An 11,447-nucleotide genomic window follows, 5' to 3' on the forward strand; every position below is an offset into this window, starting at 1 on the left:
GCTGGAGTGCAGTGGCCGGATCTCAGCTCACTGCAAGCTCCGCTGCCTCCCGGGTTCACGCCATTCTCTCGCCTCAGCCTCCCAAGTAGCTGGGACTACAGGCGCCTGCCACCTCACCCGGCTAGGTTTTTTTTTTTTTTTTTTGTATTTTTTAGTAGAGACAGAGTTTCACCATGTTAGCCAGGATGGTCTCGATCTCCTGACCTTGTGATCCGCGCGTCTCCGCCTCCCAAAGTGTTGGGATTACAGGCTTGAGCCACCGCGCCCGGCCTTTTCTTTTTTTGAGACAGTTTTGCTCTTGTTGCCCAGGCTGGAGTGCGGTGGTGTGGTCTCAGCTTACTGCAACCTCCATCTCGCAGGTTGAAGTCTCCCTAGTAGCTGGGATTACAGGTGTGCACCACCACGCCCAGCTAATTTTTTTTGTATTTTTAGTAGAGATGGATTTCTCCATGTTGGTCAGGCTGGTCTCAAACTCTTGACCTAAGGTGATCCAACAGCCTTGGCCTCCCAAAGTGCTGGGATTACAGGCCGTGAGCCACCGTGTCCAGCCAGTTGTCTTCTTACTGTGTTTTAGGAGGTCTTTATAAATTCTTGACTGAGGTATTTTGTCAGATACATGTCTTAACAAATATTTTTTTCGCAGTATGACTTGCCTGTTCATTTTCTTAATGATATCCTTTGATTGGCCTATGTTGTAAATTTTATGAAACCTGGATTTTTTTTTCCTATATTTTTATTCTTTGTGTCCTAAGAAAAATTTGCCTGTTGCCAGGCTAGAAAGATAGTTTCCTGTGCTTGCTTCTAGAAGCCTTGTAATTTTGCTTTTATAGTTTTTTAATTTCTTTTGATTTTTGTATTTGACCCATGGATTATTTAGAAATGTATTGAATTTCCAAATATTTGGGGGGAGGGTATCAGTTTCTAATTTAATTTCATTGTGATTAGAAAAAGATTGAGATTATGACTTCAGTGTTTTGAAATGTATTGAGACTTATTTTATAGTTCAGTGTATGGTCTGCTTGATAATTCTTAAAGAAAATAGATTCTGTAGTTGTTGGGTATAGTGATCTATAGAAGTAAGCTGATAGTATTAGATCTTGTTCTTACTCATTTTTCATGAGGAGGGAGGGTATGGTTAGCCTGTTAAGTTACTGAGAGATGGGGGTTAAAATTGCCAACTTTTATTTGGTGAATTTGTCTTATCCCTTTGGTTATTTCTTTTTTTTTTTTTTCTGAGATGAGATGTCACTCTGTCACCCAGTGGAGTGCAGTGGCATGGTCACCTGAGCCTCCCAAGTAGCTGGGACCACAGGCACGTGCCACCATACCTCACTGATTTTTTAAATCATTTGTAGAGACAAGGTCTCACCATATTGCCGAGGCTGATTTCGAAACTCCTGCGCCGAAGCGATCAACCTATCGTTGCCTCTCAAAGTGCTGAGATTACAGTCATGTGCTACCACGCCTAACCTCTATTTTTGTTTCATGTATTTTGAGGCCCTCATGAGAGCATCTACTTTATATTTGTTCTGTGGCTCCATAGTGATTTGTCCTTTTAAGATTATTCAGTGTCCTTTTTAAAAAACCTTTGGAAATATTTTTTGTCTTGAAATCTACTTTGGTATTAATACAGCCACTCTTCTTACTGGAATAAGCCTTGTTAAGCTTAGTAGTTTCAGGGTGTATCTTTTTCCATCCATATATTTTGAGCCTGTCCATGTTTATATTTAAAGTAGGTCTCAGGTAAAGTAAACAGCATACAAATGAGTTTTGCCTTTCTGTCCATTTTCTGTCTTTTAATTGGAACAACAAATCCATTTATAGTTAATGTAATTTTTGATATGGTTGGAATGATGGCTACCATTGATACATTGTTTTCTGTTGTTCCTTTTGAAAGCTGCCATTTGGGGGTTAAGGGGATATTTATTATTTAATTATTTAATATTTATTATTAGAATTCTGTGTTTATTGGTTTTGTTTTTGTCTTTTGAGATGGGTTCTTGCTGTCACGCAGGATGGAGTGCAGTGGCACAGTCATGGCCCACTACAGCCTGGAACTCCTGGACTCAGGCCATTCTCCCACCTCAGCCTCCCAGGTACTGGGACTACAGGCATGCCACTGCACCTGGCTAGTTTTTCGTTTGTTTAGTTTTTATAGAGACAGAGTCTCGCTGTGTTGCCCAGGCTGGTCTCAAATTCTTGGCCTCAAACTGTCCTGCCTCAGCCTCCCAAAGTGCTGGGGTTACAAGTCATTTTAATTTGTTAGATTTTTAACTCTCCCTCTTTTGCATTATTTAGTGGTTCCTCTTGGGATTTCTCTGTCTTCCATAACTTTTTTCAAATTACTTTATGTTACTTTTATACCACATCCTGTAAAAATAACAAGATTGCAACTGTATAGTTAGGTTTATTACCGGGCTTCCCTGGTATTTATACTGTACTTAAACTTGTATTACATCTGGAGAGGCTGTAAATTCAATGTGTACTTTTTACTTTATATATAGTTAAATTTATTTTAAAGAAATTAAGAGAAAAAAAGTTGTTGTTTGCTAACATATTCCTCATGTCTTTCTGAAATCTGAGTTTCCATTTGGTAACATTTCCTTTCAGCCTGAAGAACTTGTAGAGCAGGTTTTATGGAAGTAGATTCTTAGTTTTATCTGGAAGTGTCTTTATTTTGCTTTGGGCTTTTGAATCAACTTTATTGAGGTGTGATTTATTTACAATAAACTGCATCCATTTGAAGTATTCAGATTATTTTAGCTGGCAGTGGACTTCTCTGAACTCATTCTGTCTCCCCGGTAGTAGGCAGCAGCTTAAACTTTTTGTTTTATTTGGCAGCTTGGCGTCTGCCTTACAGCTGTGTAGTTTACAGGTCCACCAGGGATTTAGGTGGCTTATATGTAGACTTTGAGGTTCCCTTTCTGTGGCTCTTCATTTCTGCATCTCACCTCCTTTTCTGGCTGATTGTTCAGTTAACAGGTTTGCTGTTTTCTCTCAGAACTTAAGGTATTCAGTGGCACCAACTCATGAAGAGAACAGGAAGCTCACTCAGTGCCCTTGCCATCTTCCGAGTGTCCTCTCCCATCCAGTTTCTTCTCACTTTTGGTTGCTCTCGTGCCTTCAGATGATTGTTTCTTTATAATTTTTTCCAGAGTGTATAATTACCGTATATCTGAACATTTGTCAAGTAGAAGCTACTCTGCTTTTAGCAGAAGTGGAACTCGTTTTGTTTGTTCTTAATCTGGGGATCATTGGAGACTTAGGGTGCTCTTTGTTCAGTTCGGTTAAAAATCAAAGTGGCTCTCCAGACTCCTCAGTACTCACAGTTACTAAACGCTTGTTTCACATGCTAAGACCATATGGTGCTCCCCCCAACCCCCTTACCTGCAAGGGATATGTTCCAGGAATCCCAGGGCATACCTGAAACTGCAGATAGTATTGAACCCTGTATGTACTGTGTGTTTTCCTGTAATACATATCTGTGATAAAGTTTAATTTATAATTAGGCACAGAGATTAACAACAACAATAAAATAGAACAATTTTAACACTATAATGTAGTAAAGGTTATATGAATGTAGTCTCTTTTTCTCTCAAAATATCTTATTGTATATAATATTTTTGGATCATGGTTAACCATGGGTCAGGGAAACTGGAAATTAAAACCATGGGTAAGGCAGGCTAATATATATAGCTTTATGTTTCATATTAATACAACAACTGTAGTATATTGTAAGAATTACTTTTTTTTCCCCCTCAGTTTTACCAGTTAGGAAATTGGTACAGAAGGCAGTTAGGGTCCCAAAGTCACATGGCTGGTTGGTGGCACAGCTGGGATTAAAAATCTTGTTTAGTTTTTCTGATTGAAGAACCCACAGCGTTAACACTACATGGTGCCATCTTCTTCCTGTATACTTTCATGCTGAAAATAAGTAGAGATAAAAGAATGATGTGAAAGATGAAATATATCATGCAACATGTTATGTTTTAGGAAATGGAAGTTCCGGTATTACCGAAAATCTCTCTACCAATCACCAGTTCTTCACTGCCTACCTTTAATTTTAGTTCCCCTGAGATCACAGCTTCCTCTCCATCACCCATCAATTCGTCTCAATCATTAACAAACAAGGTACAAACCATTGTATAAATACAGGTGACATTTGTTCTTTAATTCTTTATTTTAAAAAAATCCTATAAACAGTGGTTAATTTTGATTATGGAAATTAATAACTCATAGTAAACGGAAATGGAAATGCTGTTTTGCTTTTTTAAAAAAATGTACAGATATCTTGGATATATTATAATGGAGTGTTCATCAACTCTTATGCAATACCATAGAGAAGGAGATTCTTGTAAATTTGTTTCCAAATAGTGTTTCCAATAAGATACTTTTTGGGTAGAAGTGCACTCAGTGTTTCATGTTTTTACTTCTCAGCTAGGCTTAACATCTTTTAATCTGCTCCTGAATTTTTTTTATTTTTGAGGTGGTGTCCTGCTGTATTGCCGAGGCTAGAGAGCAGTGGTATAATCACAGCTCATTGCAGCTTCCATCTCTTGGGCTCAAGTGATCCTCCCACCTCAGCCTCTTGAGTAGCTGGGACTACAGGTGTATACCACCACAGCCAACTAATTAAAAAAAAATTTTTTTCTTAATATTTATTTATTTTTTGAGCTTGAGTCTCACCCTGTCGCCTAGGCTGGAGTGCAGTGGCATGATCTTGGCTCACTGCAACCTCCACCTCCCAGGTTCAAGTGCCTCAGCCTCCTGAGTAGCTGGGATTATAGGTGTGCACTACCATGCCCGGCTAATTTTTGTATTTTTAGTAGAGACAACGTTTCACCATGTTGGTTAGGCTGACCTCGAACTCCTGGCTTCAGGTGATCCGCCTGCCTTGGCCTCACAAAGTACTAGGATTACAAGCATGAGCCACCACTCCTGGCCACAAAATATTTTTATAGGTGAGGTCTTGCTGTGTTACCCAGGCTGGTCTTGAAATCTTGGGTTCAAGCAATTCTTTCTGTCATGGCTTCCCAAAGTGCTGGGATTACAGGTGTGAGGCACTATGCCTGGCCTGCTGCTGAAATTTTAATGCTTGCTTTCTTGCTTTGACTTCTTCTGAACATATTCTTATAGATGTTACTTTACTTTTTTATACAAATATCCACCTCTAAGATTGTGTGTACTCATAAGAGGAAGCCAGATTTTGTAGCACTTACAGTTCTGTTTTTCAGAACTTAAAGTGAGGTTTTTAAATTTAAAAGGAAAAAAATACTTAGTGTCTTTGGAATAATGAGTTTGCTTCATGTCTTTTATTATCACTTTATTTTTCTAAAGCTCTTTTTGTGTCATTTCTTAATAATTTGGAAAACCAGGTACAAATGACCTCTCCAAGCAGCACTGGCAGTCCCATGTTTAAATTTTCATCTCCAATCGTAAAATCTACTGAGGCAGATGTACTACCTCCATCATCTGTAAGTAACAAGCAAGGAATAGTATATATTTATTTATACTAAATATACATATTTAGTATATATAAAGCCATGTTATATTTTTATCAAATCTAAGATGCCATTGGTGGTGAGAAACACTATTCTTTTTCTTCCAACTTAAAAAATACTCTGTAAAAAACTTTTGAACAATTGTGTATTCTTCACTACATAGTGTACACATACATGAATATTCATTTTCTTTTGTACCATTTGAAAGTTAAAATGCAAACATCTGAATTTCCTTAATTCTTCTCCATGTATCCCTTAAGAAAAAGGACATTCCTTTGCATCCCCACAATACAGCTATCATACCCAAGAAGTTTGGGATGATCTGATAATGACATGGTCCATATTCAGATTTCCCCATTATCCCCAGACTGTCCTTTAATTGCTGTTTTATTTCTATTGGTCCTAGAGCCAGTTAAAGACTAGGACCTAATCAACTGCGTTATATTGCATTTAGTTAAAACGTGTCTTGATTGACCTTTAATCTAGAAAAGTTCTGGGCATTTTTTCTTTCATGATGGAAAAGTAAATGTTTGGGGTAAGAATAATACATAGTTTAATATTCAAATTGCCCCAGATTTGGCATGTTTATATTATTTTAATATGTCACTTTCTGGTTTTGACTGTGTCCTTGCCTTCTGACACAAGTAGATGTTACAGATCAAATGTAATTTCCTTGCCATATGCTGAAATCCCATCAGTTATTCCAGAAGTCTCATACTTTTTATTAGAAAATGGCATTCGAGGCCGGGCACGGTGGCGCACGCCTGTAATCCCAGCACTTTGGAAGGCCGAGGCGGGTGTATCACTTGAGGTCTAGAGTTCGAGACTAGCCTGACCAACAGAGTGAAACACTGTCTCTACAAAAAAAAAAGAAAGAAAATACAAAATTAGCCAGGTGTGATGGTGCACACCTGTAATCCCAGCTATTCAGGAGGTTGAGACAGGAGAATTGCTTGAACCTGAGGTAGAGGGTGCAGTGAGCCAGGATTGTGCCATTGCACTCCAGCCTGGGCAACAAGAGTGAAACTCCACCTCAAAACAAAACAAAAAAAAAAAAAGAAAGAAAGAAAATGGCATTCAGAAACTGGAACTGGACATTAGGAACACACCATTATTATTTTATATACTGTTTTGGAGGAAAAAATGCCTGAGAAATTTAAAATGCTGTCTGTTAAATTGTGACATTGCCATTCAATATAAGAATCTCACTTTTAGAGATAGTGAAATATGATAAACCATATCTTAGATGAACGTATGTTTTTGACTTGGGATAAAAATAAGCACTTATCTGTGCCAGGCTCAGTGGCTCATGCCTGTAATCCCAGCGCTTTGGGAGGCTGAGGCGGGCAGATCACGAGGTCAGTAGATCGAGACCATCCTGGCTAACACGGTGAAACCCTGTCTCTACTAGAAATAGAATAAATTAGCCGGGCGCCTATAGTCCCAGCTACTTGGGAGGCTGAGGCAGAAGAATGGTGTGAACCCAGGAGGCGGAGAGTGCAGTGAGCCAAGATTGCACCACTGCACTCCAGCCTGGGTGGCAGAATAAGCTCTGTCTCAAAAAAAAGAAAAAAAAAAAAAAGCTCCATATTTGATACTTATTGAAAACTAAGTATAAGGATATTCTTTCTCTTTACAGATTGGATTTACATTTAGTGTGCCTGTTGCAAAAACAGCAGAACTTTCTGGTTCTATTGGTACTTTACAACCAATTATAAGTAGTTCAGGTAAGTAAAAATTTCTCACATTTTAACATAAAAACAATTGCATACAGTAGACTAATATTTCGAGTTCTTTCACCTTTGGTAATTCTTATGAATGCCTTCATTTGGATGAAATTAGCTCTGAAAAGCGAGTAGGCACTATTATTTAACCTTTTGGCAGTGCTTTTTATTAATTATCTTCAGAGATACTTAGCTCCCTAAATGGAAGTGTCAGTTTGGTTTTGAGAGAGATAGGCATGGTAGCAAATTTATCCACTATCTTTGTTTAGTCAAAACAAGGTGACAAATTAGTTATAAAGCAAGTCTCATTATAAGAAATTTATAGGTTGTCTACGTTACAGTTGTAGTAGATTTTGTTTCTAGTTTTTACTGTTCAGTTTGCAAGCATTTTTATGTATAAAGGTTATGCAGGCCCATGTAGATTGTGATACATAATTTCTGAACTGAAGAAATCACCATCATTGAAGGAAGGAGGCCATGGGTCATGCCTGTAAACCCAGCAGTTTGGGAGGCTGTGGTGGGAGGATTGCTTGAAGCCAGGAGTTCAAGACAATTCTGGGCAGCAAAGCGAGACTCATCCCTACCAAAAAAGAAAAGAAAAAGAAATAGCCAGGTGGTGGTGTGAGCCTGTAGTCCTAGCTACTTGGGAGGCTGAAGTGGGAGAATTGCTTGAGCCCAGAAAGTCGAGGCTGCAGTGAGCTATGATTGCATTACCACACTACAGCTGGCTGATAGAGCAAGACCCTGTCTAAAAAAAAAAAGAAAAGAGAGAAATAAACAATTAGAGAATTAAAACAGAATTTTTTTTTTTTTTTTTTTTTATTGAGACAGAGTCTCACTCTGTTGCCCAGGCAGGAGTGCAATGGCACAGTCTTGGCTCCCTGCAACCTCTGCCTCCCGAGTTTAAGTGATTTCTCCTGCCTGTAGCTTGGAGTACAGGTGCCTGCCACTATGCCGGCTAATTTTTTTTATTTTTTAATTGTGAGACGGAGTCTCGCTCTATCCCCCAGGCTTGAGTGCAGTGGCACGATCTCAGCTCACTACGAGCTCCGCCTCCCGGGTTCACATCATTCTCCTGCCTCAGCCTCCCGAGCAACTGCGACTACAGGCGCCTGCCACCACGCCCGGCTAATTTTTTTGTATTTTTAGTAGAGACGGGGTTTCACCGTGTTGGCCAGGATGGTCTCAATCTCCTGACCTCATGATCCGCCCACCTCAGCCTCCTGAAGTGCTGGGATTACAGGCGTGAGCCACCACGCCTGGCTCCCCAGCTAATTTTTTGTATTTTTAGTAGAGACAGGATTTCACCATGTTTTGGCCAGGCTGGTCACGAACTCCTGACCTCAGGTAATCTGCCCGCCTCAGCCTCCCAAAGTGTTGGGATTACAGACGTGAGCCACTGTGCCCGGCCGAATTTTTTTTTTATAATGGTGTTTTTCTTTTAAGTGTTTGGGAAAATCAGAAACACCTGAGCTGAGTTACTCAGGTCAAGAATGTTGAGCAAGGGCATTTTACCGGAGAAATATAAACACAAAGCTCAAGGGCACAGAAAAGCATGACACACTTTAGAATTGTAAATAATTTCTCATGAGGTTGGAGAGGTAGCTTTAAATCCTAAAAGTTCTGAAATTCTATGCTAATGAATTGGATTTTATTCTGCCTACAGCAGGGAGATGTTGTATTTTTTCCTGGGGGTGAGATGGATGTGAGTATAGTGATAGTGTGGTGAGTGCTAGTATGCGTTGGAGTGGCATGTTAGAGGCAGAAACATGAGTTGGGAGATATTACCCTATCCAGAAGCATTTCTTCAAGGATATTCTGAGTTTGGGAATTTTTAAAAACTAGATCCTCAAAAGATAGATTATAAAACAAAAAGAGTCAGGACATAGAAGCTAATGAGATCTCTTTGGCTTTGAATGATCTTGAAGATAAGAGTCCAGATTATGGAAGTGGCCCAAACTAAGAATATGACTGGTATGTTTGCTACCTTATCTTTTTTATTTTATTGGCTAACACAGCCTTACGTAATAGAAATTAATAAGCAATTTCCATTGTATTTCCTATCACAAAGGTTTTTTTTTCTTTAATGTTAACTATGAATTCAAGAGGATTAAACCTTCAAATTACCAATTTCATGACTTATTATGAGGAAAGGCATTAAAACATTCCCCACTTTTTGCTAATGCGTTACTAATGATAACTGAATAATTAACCATTTGTTACAACAGCTTTGTTTCATTATATCTTGGGAAGTTACCCAGATTTTTTAAGGAGTCGGTTATGAGTGTCGTATTTAGAGTTGTGTATTCTCACTTTGACATCATTGGTTCTCACCACTTCTGTCATTTAAAAAAGCTAATTCAAAATGTGGAAGTCATGATTACTTTGTGACAGGAGCTAAGTTTTCCATTATCTCCATTTCCCATCTTTTTGAGCATACTTTAGGGAATCCTAACATTTTTACTGTAAATTACTAAAAGCAATTTACCTTTCATTATAAAGGAAGATAGAATGTGATTAAATTATAAGTTTTCTTTGTTTTGGCATAGTTGTAAGGGTGGTGGTTATTTTTGGTGGGGATGGTTGGGGGGTGTATTACACATTCTGTCACCCAGGCTAGAGTGCAGTGGCACAATCTCAGCTCACTACAACCTCCATCTCCTGCGTTCAAGTGATTCTTGTGCCTCAGCCTCCCGAGTAGCGTGGTTACAGGCACCTGCCACCATGCCTGGCTAATTTTTGTATTTTCAGTAGAGATGGGGTTTCGTCATGTTGGCCAGGCTGGTCTTGAACTCCTGACCTCAGGTGATCTGACAGCCTAGACGTCTCAAAGTGCTGGGATTCCAGGCGTGAGCCACTGTGTCCGGCCTACATTTTCGTTATTGTGATGAAGTTGACATGATACAGCCATTTTAAAGGGAATAATTCAGTGGCCTTTAGTACCTTCACAGTGTTGTGCAGCCACCACTTTTATCTAGTTCCAAAACATCACCCTCAGTGGGAAAACCCTGTCGGTTAAAAAGTTGCTTCCCATTCGGCCTTCCCCCTAGCTACTGTCAACTTGTGTTCTGTCTCTATGGATTGACTTATTCTGAATATGTCATGTAAATAAAATCATGTAATGTGGCTTTGTACAGCTGAGTTCTTTCACTAAGCACATTGGTTTCAAGGTTCTTATGCCTCAATACTTCATTCCTTTTATGGCTGAATAATATTCCATTGTATTGATGTGCCACAGTTTATTTGTTCATCCATTAATGGACATTTGGACTTTTTCTACCATTTGGCTATTGTGAACAGTGCTACTGTGAACATAAGCGTATATGTATTTGTTTGAGTACTGGTTTCAGTGCTTTTTCATATGTGCCTAGGAATGGAATTGATGGGTCAGATGGTAGTTCTGTATTAAACTTTTTGAAGAATCACTAAACTGTTTTCCACAGTAGTTGAACCATGTCACATTACCACTAGCAGTAATACAATTTCACCAACACAGTATTTTCTCTTTTTTGACTATAACAATCCTAGTGGATGTAAAGTAATACTTTGTTGTAGTTTTGATTTGTATTTCCCTAATGCAAATGATGTTGCATTTTTTAAGGTGTTTTTTGTTCATTTAAATATCTTAGGGGAGGAATGCCTTTCAAGTCCTTTACCCATTAAATAAGTTTGTCTTTTTGTTACTAAGTTATAAGAGTTCTCAGTCTGGACACTAGACCCTTACCAGATACATGGTTTGCAGAGATTTTTTCCCATTTATAGATTGTCTTTTCACTTTCTTGATAATTTCTTTGAATGGACAGAGGTTTTTAATTTTGATAAAGTCCATTTTTTTCTTCTGTTGCTGTGCTTTTCGTGTCATATTTAAGAATACATTGCCAAATCCATGGTCTTGAAACTGTGCTCCCTAAGTTTTCTTCTAAGAGTTTTATGATGTTTATGTCGTATTAAATGGATATTGATCCATTTTGAATTTTTGTTTATGGTGTGAGGTAGGGAAAGGTTTTTTTCCAAAGTACTTTACCTACTACTTTTTAAATTGGCAAACACTTAAAAAGGAAAACTTGGTTATTAGTATATTTCATTATGGAAAACTTCATTCTCAGAAGTATAATTGTAAACTGAATCGCCATATGCTATTTAGCCAGCTTCAACTTTTACCATTTTGACCCATCTTGTTTCTTCCCCCCCCCCCCCCCCCCCCCCCCCCCCCCCCCCCCCC

At 38.7% G+C, this 11,447-nt stretch overlaps 1 protein-coding gene across 3 annotated transcripts in view; it reads left to right on the forward strand.

Moving 5' to 3' along the window:
* The window catches only part of NUP153 (nucleoporin 153), a 94,087-nt gene that overhangs the window by 58,449 nt on the left and 24,191 nt on the right, over positions 1–11,447 (forward strand). For all 3 annotated transcript variants that reach the window (XM_023209796.1, XM_023209797.1, XM_023209798.1), the window contains 3 exons: positions 3,994–4,131; positions 5,376–5,474; positions 7,141–7,228. In XM_023209796.1, the coding sequence (XP_023065564.1) occupies positions 3,994–4,131; positions 5,376–5,474; positions 7,141–7,228 (325 nt within the window). The remainder of the gene's footprint in view (positions 1–3,993; positions 4,132–5,375; positions 5,475–7,140; positions 7,229–11,447) is intronic.

The sequence above is a fragment of the Piliocolobus tephrosceles genome, chromosome 5 (assembly GCF_002776525.5).
Source record: "Piliocolobus tephrosceles isolate RC106 chromosome 5, ASM277652v3, whole genome shotgun sequence".
Taxonomy (NCBI): domain Eukaryota; kingdom Metazoa; phylum Chordata; class Mammalia; order Primates; family Cercopithecidae; genus Piliocolobus; species Piliocolobus tephrosceles.